We start from the raw sequence: 16,262 nt of genomic DNA on the forward strand, positions 1-16,262 counted from the left end.
GCCCTCCTCTTTGCCATGCTCTGAACTGTGAACCACCACTTGGACTCTCACTGAATGTGTTTCCAAGCACGAGTTTGCAGTAGAGCGTGAAGCATCACACTATCAATTATTAGTATTATTTAACATCTAGCTGCAGGTTAGGCAATAGAATACATTCACCCCAGAGTGCAAAGTGCTGTAAAAACACACAATTCATGACAGTCCCTGCATCAATGAGCCTACCATCTAAAAGACAAGACATAACACATGGAAGAGATTAACAAGCAAGCCAGGATACAGGTGGGGGAGGCAGATGGCCAAAGGCTGATAGCAGATTGGGAGTTAGTCGAGCCAGGTAGTTTCCGAAATGCCTTTGGGCCCATTGTAAAAAAAGGGAGCGTTTGTCTTCGTTTCTACTCAGAGGCTCATTCAGAGAACAAGGAGCTGAGGTGGTGGAAAGAACTGGCACATCATTCACAGGAAAGGAACTTTCCTTCATTTTTTTTTTTAAACTCAGTATTTGCAATTTGTAAGAAAGTCGTCAAGCTCCTCCACTGCTAGGATACAAAGTAATTAAAACCAGATTTTCAACTCATTGTAAAATAACGTAAAACATGTCATCTAGGAGAAAATAAACTCTGGCCTCATTATATTTTCTGAAGCAACACTGCATCTGCAAGCCATGAGGTCCTGAAGAGAGAACACTGGACTGCAGTCAGGGGACAACCTCAGATCTATTCCTGTGAGAGTCATTGTTCTGCCCTCTGACTTGGGGCAAGCCAATTAACCTCTGTCTTCCTGTCCATGCCTTTACTGTCCTGTCTACTTAGTATGTAAGCTCTCCGGGGCAGGAATTGTCTCTTCTGTGTACAATGGGCCCCTGACCTTGTTATATATTATTTGTCTTACAGTGTAACCAACACCACGTACCAAGAACAGAGTATGCTTTATGGTATTTTCAAGTATAGGTCAAAGGACTATATGACTGCCATCAAGATATCATTTGTTTCTTGATAGATTTCTTTCAAGGTCCATGTTAGGTTTAGAATTCCTTATAAATTCATCTTAGTTCCACCGATGATATCCTTGCTCACTCAACTGAAATATTTGTTATTAGAGAATGTGCTTCAATATACATCAGTGGAACAGAGTCAGAGAAAGCCCCATGAGGACAGGTTGGGTGAACAGGGCTGCAACAGTCGTGCAATTGGAAGACTTGATATGTTCGCAGCAAGGCTGCTGATCTTCCAAGAATATACAAAGAATATAAATAAAAGCCAAAGCATATAAAAGCCATCCTATTTCCACACCCTAGAAAACTATGTCCAGAAAAGTCCTTGAAAAGATTCACGTGAATATTTTTACTTGTATAAAAATGCTGCATGCCTTTATTCGTGAGATACACACACAGGAAAAGATACTGTATACAGGCCTACTTCCCTAGAACAAAGTCTTTGAAGTGCTAAAATTTAATCAGCAATTGTAGGAAAGCATTCACTCAAAATGCTTTTGCTATTGTTTTGGAAATCTGAGGTGGTTTAAACTGGTACTGCCCTGACTTATATTGAACTAGTTGAATAAACTGAAATGAAGAAAATATTCTTTCTGCATGTGCATTGGAGGCTACTGGTGTCACAATCTGGTTTAGCACGTAAACAAACATGGTTAGAGGTGTTTAGCCAGTGACTGCCACCAGTTCAGTGATTTAACTGTCTCTAAAACTTCAGCAGCAAACATCGTACTGCTTAATGTTATTCTTTTCCTTTCGTGTAAATGATTTTAATATATTTTAGTAAATTTAAATCTCAATGTAGGCTGTCACAATTTCAAATTAAATTTTCAAAAGGTGTATTTTTAAAAATAAACCTGTATTTAAATTAAAAAAATCTGATTAAAAAAATTTTAAAGACCGATTTTTATCCATCATATAAGCGAAGGTTAAACTCCGATAATGACTTCACCTGAAAAAGGGGAACATGTCCAAGAATCAATGTTCCAAAGACAATTAACTGCTATACGAGCTATAAAACACATCAAATGAACACAGATTATTTCACTTATACTTGCAAGATAAAATTTAATAACTACATTTAATGGGTACTTAAAAAAACAATTTCCTATGTATTAATTAAATGCGCTTCTTCAGCAGAAGAGAGATTTTTTAAAGGGTTATATAATCCCTACCAATCTAACAACAAGCAATTTGAAGACAAAATATTAGTGTGTGCGTTATCCGTAGATCAGTTTAAAAAAATTCCGTACGCAAGATTATCAGCAGCACAATTACATAAGTGTTGTTAAAATGAAACCAGTCTGTCACACATGAGCAAGCAACAGTGTGTTGCAAAGATGAATGTCTTCAGCTAAGTGTTATTCAGACATATGGTGTCGTCATCTCCACTAAAGTTACACAGCAAGTGGTGAAATACTCAGGACTTGGGGCTGGCTATGGTTGTAACCTGATTGCTGTAGCTTCAGTTCCATGGGGAACTGAGGTATGAGAAAGACAATTCCCTGATTCTGCAGTAGTTTTTATTCCAGAAAGGCACAAATGCAGCCAACAGCTGCTTTGGGTTATGGGAGGAACCAAAGGTGAGGACCTTGCAGCCAGACTTGTTTCCCACCTGTGCATTCCTTTGCTTCTACAGCAGTCTCACAGGGGCATTGTAATCCCTTACCCGATGATCCTTTCACTGCTGCTCAGGGAATTTATAGAGCGGTATAAGGAAGGGTACAGAAAGGAAAGATGGTACAGTGATTAGAGTGGGAGCCTGGGACTAAGGAGACCCAGGCTCAATTCCCATCTCTGTCACAAATGTCTGGTGTGACCTCAGACAAGTTTCTGAGCCTCAGTTTCCCATCTCTAAAAGGGGGACAACAACACTTCCCTACCTCCCAAGGATGTTGCTAGGTTAGGTTAAAGATTGTGAGGTACTCAGAGACTACGGTATTGGGGGGGGGATATAAGTGCCTGGAATGGATGGATTGGATGTAAAATAGCAGCACTGCCAATTCTCATGATTTTAGCATGAGTCTCACAATATGTGGGGTTTTCCTTAAAACTCCAGACCCCAGATTCTTGTGGTTCCCTGCGAATCTCTGCTTTCGTTTTCAAATAAAGTTTCCAGCTCTCATGACCGCAGAGAAAAGTTTAAAAGGTGACCCAAGTGCAGTCTAAAAGCTCAGAAGCCTGAAGGCAAATAAAAAGCACCCCCAGATGATCCTTTTGAAATCCCCCAGATGATCCTCCTATTATTTTGGGACCTGACTCATGATTCTGGAATGCTTGAGGTCGGCAATACTGAAATGGGAACAAGCAGTTCCTAGGGCAAATGCAGAATAAAGCTGCAGAGGGGAAACACTTTCTTAGGAAAGTTCTTACGCCTATCCAGCAGACCCCAGGAAGTTCCACCAATTCTGCACCAGCATCATTCTCCAGTCAGAGCGGGCAAAATGATTCATTCCGGGCAACCTCTTGTTGGCCTTGCAAAATTCTACTTGTGCTCATGGCCGGGGTGAATAAGCTTTTTGGATAGGCATCATTAACAAGATGATAATGGTCAGGTGGATAGCTCTTGGGCATGGGCTAGTAAATTGTCATAACAGACCACAAGGCCATTTAATGCTATTGCATAGATCCTGGATCAAAGCTAGAAAGGCAGCAGCCAGTGCATTATAACACTTCACTAGGGTTGCCGGGTATTTGTCTGTTTGTTTCCTTTTCTGCATGAAAATCAGATAATGATCCTCAAAGCCTGGCGACAGATCACTGCCCATCCTCCGGTGCCTTGAGCTTTCCCATGGCAGAGCAGTCAGCAAAATACACACCCGAAGATTTACATGCTTTCACTTACAAATATAAAAGAGAAATGTGCAATAAAACAAATTGATTTGATTTCCAGGCTACAGCTGTGTAAAATATTTCCCTTTAGGATTGAAAGCGTTCCCTTGATTGCAAAATACTCCACCTTTAGCCTTCGTCTCCAGACAATGTACTCACAAGGTTAGCAGCGACTCCTGTCATCATGACCGGGCACTATTTAGACAGATTAAAAAGCTTACAATACTTACTATTAAATGGCAGGAATTTCCATGGGAGTTTGTTTGTAAATAGCGTAGACAGTCCTGCATAGTATGTGGAGCACTGCATTTGACTGTATCAGTTCAGATGCTTGAGGAATCAGAGAACAATGCATCAGTGAACGGCAGTGCAGAGAACTACAAAATACATGCGTAGCCATGCCCTGGCATTGGCTGCTCATATTGGTCTTGGGACTTAGCCCTGGTGTTATAATTCAGCCTCACCATGCATTGGGGGCAACAACATCACAGTATCACAAACAATGTCACATTAGAACTGGGGCAATTCCATTCCGCCCCATAATTTCTCTCTCATTCCTTTCTCCCTACCCCGGGCCCTGGGAGTGAAGGGATTGTCTTTCATTTCCCTCATCAATCCTTTCTCCTTTTCGCTGCACTGAAGACAGAAGAGGAGCTACCCGCAGCTCTGAACCAGTCACTGTCTTATGTGGAACCCACTCTTGTGATCTGTAGGTCTATTGCCAGGCCAATGGTCAAATCCAGCGAGCAAACTATGATCTATACAGACTATAGCATGGGCATAGACAGTTTGAAATCGTGCTAGTCTTGTAGTCATATTTCTATACTGCAGCCATTCCAAAACTGAATGTAATCTGTATGCAAATGTTACAAATGGAACTCCAGTGAGGTATCTGAATTAAATTTCACTATTTACAGAACAAGTGGGATTAGTCTGATCACACCAAAAGAATTAATGTAAGAGAACTCTTGGAGGCTTTAAAAATATATGAAAATCTAATTTCTGTTTGGATTTTTCAACACTCCTACATTAAGCTTGAACACTGCATTGCTACTGCAGAGTGTGTAGGAAGTGTTTCTCTTGTTCAGATATTAATGAGAACAAAACACATGTACTTTTTACGACTTTATCATTTGATACAAATCCATGTAGACCTAGGAACTAAGGTTTTGCATTCACACTTCCAAAGCTTTTTAAATAAAACTTTTCAATTGATGATCCAAAAATATAAATAAATAAACCCAATTTCCTCCCTGGAAATAACTTGAATTACACAAAAGGAGATGGGTTGTCATAGATTGTGTTCTTCTAAGTATTTCCCTACACCTGCGACTCTGGACGGTTTGCTCTATGCCATGTGAGTTTCTGCTCCAACATCAGAATCTGCACACAACAAATACATGAGCCTCCTATCCAAGGGACTATCACGTAACAAACCGGTATAGTAAATTTCATCCTAGGCCAACAATGTTGAAATACAAGTGACAAAGAAGAGTATGGCTTTTGGAGAAATGATCCCTCTTTTCTTTATTTTTTACGTTTGGCTTCCCCCCCCCCGACCTTCTAATCTTCAGATATTAGTGGTTTTCAAAATGTACTTCATCCACACAGTGACTTTAAAAGCACCTTAACCTTGCAAAGTATTCTCTGAATCAAGGAGTACAGGGCATTCACTGAGGCAGTTTATGGGCTGCATTTACCTACATGTAAATATGCAGAACCATAGTTACAAGTGCCATAAGCAGATGTTCAGAAAACATATAGGAATGCAAACAAAGGCAAAAATCACATACCTTAGCAAACCTGATGGTTCCGAATTCTGGAGACAATTTAGTTTCGGAGCAACATTGGAGTGAAAGGAAGTTCCTCAGGCTACCACCAACTGGAAGTCCTTTTTAAGTCCCACACAGGCTCCAGCTCAGCCTTCTGTATGTATGTCCCTGAGGATGCTGCAGTATCCTCCAGTTCTTTGGAGCCGGAGCAGAAAAGAGGTCATTCAGAAAGAGAAAAGAGAAGAAGGTGTGGCATTAAATTCTAGGGTCAGTCATTCGGCAGGTTCAGAATAGAATGTAAGACAATATCTGATAGCAATGAAATGTCAAGCCAGGACAAAGAGTCTGTGACAAGCCATCATGTTTGGCACCTTTTCAGGGAAATCTTTGAATTCAAGAACTGTGGCACAGAACTATTTTGGCTTTATGGTGTTTTAACTGTGTCCCTAAACTAGGAAATGAATGCCAGCCTGGATGCACTTTATGTCAGTCTGAGATCACAGAAGTACAGCAACACTCCTGCATAACTTTAGAGAACATTCTTATTCATTACAGTCTTTCACTGGGAGAACAGAACGTTCAAACTAAGGGGATTTAAAGTTAAGAACACTGACAAAAATTCAAGCAAACAACACTTCAATGCACTTGTACAGTGCAGTTCGTTCACAGATCTCAAAGCTCACAAGGAAACGTTAATTAATTAGGCCTTATGACATAGAATTATAGAGGATTAGGGTCTGAAGAGACCTCAGGAGGTCATCTAGTCCAACCCCCCGCTCAAAGCAGGACCAATCCGAACGAAATCATCCCAGCCAGCGCTTTGTCAAGCCGGGTCTTAAAAACCTCTGAGGATGGAGATTCCACCACCTGCCTCAGTAACCCATTCCAGTGCTTCACCACCCTCCTAGTGAAATAGTGTTTCCTAATATCCAACCTAAATCTCCCCTGCTGCAACTTGAGACCATTGCTTCTTGTTCTGTCATCTGCCACCACTGAGAACAGCCGAGCTCCATCCTCTTTGGAACCCCCCTTCAGGTAGTTGAAGGCTGTAATCAAATCCCCCCGCTATGAGTTAGCTACTGTTGGCCAAAATGTTCAAAAATGGGTACCCGACAGGCACCTGAAATCATTTGATTGTCGAAAAAGCTCCACGCCCAGCAGCACCCACTCACACAGCTGGGAGTTTTCAACGCTTCTGAAACATCGGGTCACTTTGATTAGGTGCCTAACCACAGGCAGTGGGATTTGAGAAATTCGGCCTGAGCAATTTACTGGAAATCACACCTCAAGCGGGGGGAAGGGCTTGGAAAAGGAGTCAGGAAGTCTAACCCCCATTTTTATTGTTAGTTATTGGTATTAGAAAAGCAGTTAAAGGCCCAAACCAAAATCAAGAGCTCCACTGTGCTGCCAACGCTGTACACACATCTTAAGAGACAGTCCTTGCCCTAACTAATTACTATCTAAACAGACAAGACATATAAGGTGTAGGAGTAGCAGAGCTGGTGGACAGAATCTAAGTCTCCTAAATCCCAGTCCGGTGCTTTTTCTGATGGACCTCGCAGCCTCTGCCCCAGTTTGAACGTCTGGGTACCCTTGCCTCAACGGCTGCAATGATACAGATACGCTTGATCCAGATACGTCCTGCAGCCATGGTGTAGGCTGGTGGACCAGTCATCAGCATGGGACAGACAATCAGCCACACCCAGGTCAGTTTGTCACCCTCACCTCAGGGCCCTGTTTATTCTTCAAAAACAATAAATAAAAGGGAACATGAAACAAGAAAATCAAGCAACTGTCCTGCTCCCCATCGAGACTGTGGGGTGCTCTGGCCTCTGGCAGCTTAATGGTCAGAACTCCCCCCTCCCAAGACTTGCCCTCTTGCAGCCTTCTGTCCCCCCACAGCCCTCTTCTCTAGGCTCATCATGGAGCTGGGCCCTTCAGTTATATCCCCTGACTATGAATCCTCAGCCCAGTCACTCAATGCTGTCCATTTGGGCTCTTCTCCAGAACAGGGCTAGCTGCTCCCCAGCCCCCCTGGCCTTTAAAAGAGGGCTGGGTGCTCTGTTGCACTCTACTTCTGAGATAACACAGCCTGTCACATCTGTAACTTAGTCTGAACATGGCTGCAGGAAAGATGGATAGATGCTAGTTTTATGCTAGGAATAGTCAGAAAAAGAGGAGAAGACAAAACCAACAAAAACATACTACTTGCAGACAGTTCCAAAGGGGTCAAGTCTGAATCAGCAGCCCCAGAGCACAATGCTCATTACATCCTCCCACAGATTCCCCCAACACACACACACACCCCCACACCCCAACTGGGCTAAAGAGATGTAGAAAACTGACTCAGTCAACCAGCAATGGAAAAGCAAACCCAGGGGGGTGTGAAGCGAAGGGGCAGGGGAGTGAAAGGATGAAAGCATCCGCACCTCAGCTTGGAGGCAGAGCAGTTGTATCAATCCTAGCAGTGAGAGGAAGTCCACTTGGTAACCAGAGCCACTGTGGAACCCATGCCCAGGGGCATGCAATCTGCTCTGCCCCCTGAGTAACCGCTTTTTCTTCAGCAGGGCTGCTCGTGGTGCGAGCTGCAACATGAGCTAAGGTGGCAGAGTCCAACCCCACGTTTGCCAGCAGTTTGTGTGTCGAGAAGGGCTTTAAAGGGAAGTGTTATTTGTATTTGCCAGACTGCTTCCCTTCTGTCATCCTGTGGGCTCAGGTAGGGAGGCAGAAAAGTAGAACAGCTTCAAATCTTATATTCCTTGCCAACACAGGCGTAAAGCCCTACCTCTCAAACACCATTTGTAGAACCAGTCTGGCAACGTGAGACTGAAGTGGATGTGACGTGTAGGAATGGCTGACGCTGCAGAAGCTTGGTCTGGGAGCAGTAGCGAGATCTAGTGCCTCTACTTTTAAGTGATGTTTATCTTTGGGGACCAGAAATGTGATTACTTCCATTTGTTTCCTGAAAGTTGCAATGCAAAAAAAAAGGAAAAGAAAAAAGACTTTATTTCCCCTCTTTTTACTTTCAATGGAGCTGAAAGGCAAAAGACCAAACTTGACAACGGGACTAGACTGTCATTGTAAGCTGAGTCTGAGAGCCCTGCTTCTGGTGGGGAATGATATGTTTTTTGAAAGTCTCAATTTACCGCAGCCTGCCAATGCTCATCGTAAGCAAAGCCCCTGGGTGAGGAGGACTTGGCACATTGCCTTAATGCACTGCAATGCATGCACTCAGAGTTTCTGTTGTGTCTGAATTCCTGCACTGCTGGGTGGATCATAAATTATGGTGCAGGCAGGAGTGTGCTTTCAGCTTTTGGCAAAGAGCAGACACCTTCCCTTCATCCTAACCACTACCGTTACGGGAATAAGAACATGGCAGCAGGTACTGGAAAACGCTGCTGCAGATTTCATCCAAGCATTCACCCGAGCCAGCTGTTGGGAGGATATATCAGGTGTTACCACACTTCAGCACTGCGGGGTGGGGACACAATGGGAAAAATAACTTCAGTCAAATTAAAAAGTAATGACTGCATACAACTGCCATTTCTCCAGCTCCCATTTCAAGTGCCTGTGATGGTGGAAACATCCACATGGAGTATAATCAAATGCAAACGGTTATGAGCGCTGCTGCAAGCAGCAGTAAGCAAGTGCATCAATCCCAATGCAACTTGCCTGGGCTGCATTTGAAGAATTTCTATTACACAGATATAGACGGATGCAGGCAAGGAAATAGTTTCTGTCCAACGATATAGTTGGGGTTATGTTTCTATGTTACAGGTTCCTGGGAAAAAATGCAAGAGATATAACTTCTAGAGGCCACTGAGTACGCCTAAATTAATGAGGGATGATGGCAGCCATCATGAGGGTACAACATGACATGCAGAAATCTCACTCCACCTTGTCCAACATGAAAAAATAACGTGCATCACCCAAATGTACTGTGCTATTCACCACTTTCTGCCCCACCAGTTCAAACTTTTCTATTCAGTGTCTGAAACCCTGGATTAAATTTTATGCAAGGGCCCTAAGTGAAATGAGTGATGGCCTTTGTTCAGTCTCCAGGCCATGAACACAAAAAACAAACTAGCACATATATGTTCTTCTTGGCTCAGAAGAGGCAGAATAGTTCACGACAGGAGCTTACACACCGATTAACTAGAGTCAAGCCTGAATTTCCCCAAAGCTTAGCAGTGTCCAGATCTGGGATTTCGTCCAGGAGCATTTTTATGAGTAACTTGTTCAGGGCACATCCCTCCAGAGTGAATGCTCCACTGGGATTACATGGCTCCATTGCATGGCTCATGGACTCATAGCCCTTCTTAAAGAGAGGAGCTTATTACACAAAACAACTAAACATCCACACAGCTCAAGAAGCATCTTGATTCCACCCCTTCCCCTTGGCTACCAGCCACCAAACCTTGTCTGGAAAGCTCTACAGTGTGCAAAGACATCTAGTAGCTGACTAACATACTGTAGGCAAACATATCACTGCGGCAGGTAGTCACATCTGTACCAGTTGGTCTCGTCTCTGAAAATATTAATTACAATCTACTCAACCACAGCTGAAGAAATTATGTTGGGCATGGAAAAAATTAAATACTTAGGGGATTTGGAGACTTGAAAATGAATGGAACCATATGTCCTCTGGCTAAATATTCAAGATCTTTCTCTTTACTGCCAATCTGGACTTCAAGCACCCAAATGGGAGAGGGATGGCACACACAAGTATGCATATGTACATTCTCATAATTTTCCTCTTTAACCATAGCTGGACTTGGGCAAGCACCTATGGTTGATACGGCAGAGCAGTATTGGGGGGCAGGGGGCGACAGGGGTGCAGAACAGGTAGAGGCTCCATCCTCATCATGAAACATTTAGTAGGGTCATTTCTGCCTGTCTATGTGGAAACTGAAGATCCCAAAGCACTTTCTGGAAGTAGATCGAGATTACATCAGCAAATATTCCTTCTAACTGAACCAGGGTCTAATGATCAAAGCTGTGTGTAAACTACAGCTGAATGCGTAATGGTTGTTACATTTTCCCATGCAGCCAGTACGTAGCTCATTGTTTTGTAAAGTGCTTTGGGATTTCTTGACCCAGAAAGGCACTTGATCAAGTACGTTCAACACCCAACAACTTTAATAAAAGTAGAGGGTGCTCAGCACCTCACAGGAGTCCTCAGGACCCTGCAGGATCAAATATGAAATGATCCCACATTTTACATTTCACAATATCGTCTCCCTCTACCTCCCTTGAATTTAGTATATGGGTGGCGCTGGTAAAGAAAGGGAAAAAATGAAACTTCTGAATCCCTCCTTCCAGAAAGCGAATGTTAAAAACCTGGTAGCATTGCAACTTTGGAACCTCTCCAACTACAACACTTAGTACACCACAGACAACTGTTTCCCAGCCAGACTGTGTCATTGATAATGGCTTGGTGAAAACCAAATAAAACAAGAGTCTCCAGCAACACCGAGTCTCGGCTGTTTTGTGGTGTTTTCTCTTCCTCTGCAGCAGAAAAACAGGTGGAAAGCAGCACCGTAATTCAAGGGATATACCGATAATCGAAGTCTCCTTACAATGGGTAGCAAGTAATTGGAAAGTTTCGTGTGGTGCTGTGGTTTGATAGGTTAGAGTCTGACTTATTCTGCACATTAATTAAGGTAAGGGATGTTGCTGCAAAGTAATGACAGAATGGTGCGAAGATGCTGAGATATGGATCTAATGAGATATTCTGATTCTGCTGTTCTCTTTTTTCAGTGCAGCCCAAAGCTACAATCCATAGGGCATTCTTGGTTCTTCATTCCAGTACCACCAAAGGAGATATTTGGAAATACACACAGCAAATTCACTACAAAAGGTCCCCCCCTCCCCCGCTCTCCTGCTGGTAATAGCTCACCTTAAGTGATCACTCTCGTTACAGTGTGTATAGTTAACACCCTTGTTTCATGTTCTCTGTGTATATAAATCTCCCCACTGTATTTTCCACTGAATGCATCCGATGAAGTGAGCTGTAGCTCATGAAAGCTTATGCTCAAATAAATTTGTTAGTCTCTAACGTGCCACAAGTCCTCCTTTTCTTAAAGCAAAGAAGAAACACGTGATTCCCTGTCCACTCCGCCTCCAAAGTAATAGAAAATATTCCTTTCAGTGAAAGGTCTATGAAATGTGTTTTATCTGACAGCTACAGATCTTTGAGAAATAGTCAAAAAAATAAACAAGCATTTTGAATGTTGGGAAGGAATATTCAGCTAAACTCTGATTGTAACAATGTTAGATGATGTACTTCTCTTATGAGCCAAGAGATTCAAACAGAAACAACTTTCAGACTTTATCCCCCTATTAACTAAACTAAATACTGCCCTCTCTCCAGCTTGTTGTAAAAGTTGTTCTTAAAAGGCATTCCTTTTACATTTCTGATGGATCTGCTCGTATTGGCTGGTTTGCAAAAGAACTCAGCACTCATTTTTTAATCATTTGGCCAGGAACACAATTTTTCATAACACCTGGTCTTATTCTCCCCTTCTTTAATTCATCTTTGGTCTCTACCACCACAGGAATCCACTAAGACATTAGCAAGACTATTCATTCTGGCTGCTAAAACTGTCATCGCTCATTCCTGGAAAAAACGTTCACCACCAAAGGCTGGATCCTGCACCACGAAGTGAATGAGAGCTTTGCCATTGACTAAAATGGATGCAGGATCAGGCATCACAAAAGGAGCTGGACCGGCTTCATTGTACGTGTTTTGTCCCTGCTACAGAAAGCTTTTACCTGCCTTAAAAGATAAGCATGGGGAGAAGTTTCTCATTCTATAGCTACATGAGTCACAGCTTTCCTTACCACTGGAAGAAGACTCAAATACACTTAGGCCCTGGTACAACAATAGACTCCATACAGGTGGATCCTATTATAGAACCAGAGCCTTAAAAAGTAACCTTCATATAACCATAGGCAGCTTCTCTCCCACAGCTTTGCATTACTATCCTGTCCATTCTTCATTATAGTCGTACTTGTCCTCCAGGCATTTGTGTTTCATTAGCTAAGCCTGTACAATGATTTCTATTTCTGCCACAGCTACACTCCACCCCCTCCTTTTTTCCCCTCCTTTTGATTTTTCCCTCTAGTTCACGGACATTCCCTTTTGCACATTTCAGGTGAGATTTTCAAAACTGGTTGCCAGTGGCCTAACTTTCCTCCCACTGAAACCAGGGAGAGAGTTATCATAGGGTACCCACCCTCATACTGTTCATATGAAAATGCTGCCTTGCAGTATGGCAAATCTCTAGCTGCCCAGTGGCTTTTGTTCCTATTGTATAGGTGAACCCTGCCTGGCTTTTGATAAAATAAATACATAAATAAATTAAAAACATTAATCTCCCCTGATTTTAAATGACACCTCATAACAAATCTTATTTGTGCTTCTTAATTTCTCTCTCCAGTTATTTTTTTAACTCTGTAACTTTAATCTTTATCTCTGAGAAACATATGGGAGTAAGTTGGTATAAAAAATGCTACAGGAAGTAAAAATGTACTGGACTTTATGATATATGGGACATACCATTGTCAGCTTGCTATTATCTCAGAACCACATTCTCTGAGCAGGTTTTTCCACTATAAACTCAGATTATTATTTTTAATGTCTCAACCACTTCAAATCACATGTAGCGTAAACTTCTGCTTCATTAACTGGGAGCCTGAATTCTGATTCTGTTTTCAAAACAGGGTTTCGGTCTATTAACCCATTTTTAGTTATACGGTGGCAAAAAAATATTACTTTCCTAACTTCCAAAAATTTTATTCAACAAGCTACACTTTTAGACACTTTGGGGTTACTCTAAAAACACAGACCATGACTCACCAGTGCATTACTCCAGTTTTACACAGGTGCAACACTGGAATAATGCAACCGCAAACCAAGTCTATAAACAGGGAATTGGGAACAGGGCATAAAGTCTCAGACAATGAAAAAGATCTGATCTATTACGCTGAAAAATGTGTTGAAATGGACTGATATAGTAAAACCTCAGAGTTACTAACATCTCAGGAATGGAGGTTTTTCATAACTCTGAAATGTTTGTAACTCTGAAAATAACATTATGGTTGTCCTTTCAAAAGTTTACAACTGAACATTGACAATACAGCTTTGAAACTTTAAATTTAATGTTTTTTCTACTGCAGAGTAAACTACTAACAAAATAAAGGAAAAGCAAACACAGTACTGTACTGTATTTACTTTTTCTTGCACACGCGCGTGTCTGTGTATGTATGCACACTGCTGTCTCATTGCACACTTCCAGTTACAAATGAGGTGTGTGGTTGACAGGCCAGTTCATAACTCTGGTGTTAGTAACTCTGAGGTTCTACTGTAATTTAAATTTGAAAAATACCACACCAGGTTTGTGTAATGTAGTTCCTCAATCTATGTACTGCTTTAAATGTTTGTACCAAAATCAGCCCCATATTCCTTTGGAACTTTAAGCGAATTAATTTCAGTCACCAGTATAAACAGACAGAAATAGGGGAGCAGGAGAGAGGAAACTGAAGAGGTCTGACAAAGCATCAGAAAAACGAGGAAGTGAGAATGGATAAGGGTTGGGGCAGCATAGTTAATAGCAGAAAAGAGTTTTCATGAGTGGCCTGGGGAACAAGGGAGAAGACCGGAGAGGACCAGGAGTTCAAGGGGGGCATCAGAGAACTCTTGGGGAAATATGGAAAGGTTTGGGGAATGTTGGGAGTGAGCCAAAAGATCATCAGGAAAGACACAGAGCATTTGTGAGCCCCACAAGCCAGTGCTTTCAGAACTTCTGCAGGAGGAAATGGTTTTCTATGCACAGCCAGCTTTTCACAGTTGATTAGCACCAATATGTTTGCAATTGATAAATAAAGGTGGAATATGAGAATTAGGCTTTCCATAATTGCTTCCCCCCCCCTTCTCTGTTCCGTGCTACGCTTTCCAGCCCAGAATTTCTCGTTTTAATGCGTTACCTAATGAAAAACTCCAATGAATAGTAAAGCAACAAAGCGGCATTCCTGCAGAAGGCATAGCAGGCCTGGGCACTGCATAAATCTTCAATGCCTCTGCCACTAACACATACTGGTAGCAATTGGAAACACTCTCAGCCCAGGTTTCAGAGTAACAGCCGTGTTAGTCTGTATTCGCAAAAAGAAAAGGAGTACTTGTGGCACCTTAGAGACTAACCAATTTATTTGAGCATGAGCTTTCGTGAGCTACAGCTCACTTCATCGGATGCATACCGTGGAAACTGCAGCAGACTTTATATATACACAGAGAATATGAAACAATACCTCCTCCCACCCCACTGTCCTGCTCGTAATAGCTTATCTAAAGTGATCATCAGGTGGGCCATTTCCAGCACAAATCCAGGTTTTCTCACCCTCCACCCCCCCACACAAATTCACTCTCCTGCTGGTGATAGCCCATCCAAAGTGACAACTCTTTACACAATGTGCATGACAATCAAGTTGGGCTATTTCCTGCACAAATCCAGGTTTTCTCACATCCCCCCCACCCCCATACACACACAAACTCACTCTCCTGCTGGTAATAGCTCATCCAAACTGACCACTCTCCAAGTTTAAATCCAAGTTAAACCAGAACATCTGGGGGGGGGGTAGGAAAAAACAAGAGGAAATAGGCTACCTTGCATAATGACTTAGCCACTCCCAGTCTCTATTTAAGCCTAAATTAATAGTATCCAATTTGCAAATGATTTCCAATTCAGCAGTTTCTCGCTGGAGTCTGGATTTGAAGTTTTTTTGTTTTAAGATAGCGACCTTCATGTCTGTGATTGCGTGACCAGAGAGATTGAAGTGTTCTCCGACTGGTTTATGAATGTTATAATTCTTGACATCTGATTTGTGTCCATTTATTCTTTTACGTAGAGACTGTCCAGTTTGACCAATGTACATGGCAGAGGGGCATTGCTGGCACATGATGGCATATATCACATTGGTGGATGTGCAGGTGAACGAGCCTGATAGTGTGGCTGATGTTATTAGGCCCTGTGATGGTGTCCCCTGAATAGATATGTGGACACAGTTGGCAACGGGCTTTGTTGCAAGGATAAGTTCCTGGGTTAGTGGTTTTGTTGTGTGGTATGTGGTTGTTGGTGAGTATTTGCTTCAGGTTGCGGGGCTGTCTGTAGGCAAGGACTGGCCTGTCTCCCAAGATTTGTGAGAGTGCTGGGTCATCCTTTAGGATACGTTGTAGATCCTTAATAATGCGTTGGAGGGGTTTTAGTTGGGGACTGAAGGTGACGGCTAGTGGCGTTCTGTTATTTTCTTTGTTAGGCCTGTCCTGTAGTAGGTAACTTCTGGGAACTCTTCTGGCTCTATCAATCTGTTTCTTTACTTCTGCAGGTGAGTATTGTAGTTGTAAGAAAGCTTGACAGAGATCTTGTAGGTGTTTGCCTCTGTCTGAGGGGTTGGAGCAAATGCGGTTGTATCGCAGAGCTTGGCTGTAGACGATGGATCGTGTGGTGTGGTCAGGGTGAAAGCTGGAGGCATGCAGGTAGGAATAGCGGTCAGAAGGTTTCTGGTATAGGGTGGTGTTTATGTGACCATTGTTTATTAGCACTGTAGTGTCCAGGAAGTGGATCTCTTGTGTGGACTGGACCAGGCTGAGGTTGGTGGTGGGATGGAAATTG

At 42.5% G+C, this 16,262-nt stretch overlaps 1 protein-coding gene across 7 annotated transcripts in view; it reads right to left on the reverse strand.

Annotated features, from left to right (window-relative positions):
• SGCD (sarcoglycan delta) overlaps nt 1-16,262 on the reverse strand; it is a 611,494-nt gene that overhangs the window by 303,281 nt on the left and 291,951 nt on the right. For 4 of the 7 annotated variants that reach the window (XM_073355247.1, XM_073355246.1, XM_073355243.1 and 1 more), the window contains exon 2: nt 5,614-5,787. Coding sequence is in view for 2 of the 7 variants with exons in the window: in XM_073355249.1 (XP_073211350.1) it covers nt 4,051-4,110 (60 nt within the window). In the remaining 5 variants the exon portion in view is untranslated. Of the gene's footprint in view, nt 1-4,050; nt 4,146-5,613; nt 5,788-8,377; nt 8,555-16,262 lie in introns of those variants that run through there. The other 3 variants (XM_073355244.1, XM_073355249.1, XM_073355241.1) reach the window with 3 other exon arrangements.

This window comes from Lepidochelys kempii, chromosome 8, assembly GCF_965140265.1.
Source record: "Lepidochelys kempii isolate rLepKem1 chromosome 8, rLepKem1.hap2, whole genome shotgun sequence".
Taxonomy (NCBI): Eukaryota; Metazoa; Chordata; order Testudines; family Cheloniidae; genus Lepidochelys; species Lepidochelys kempii.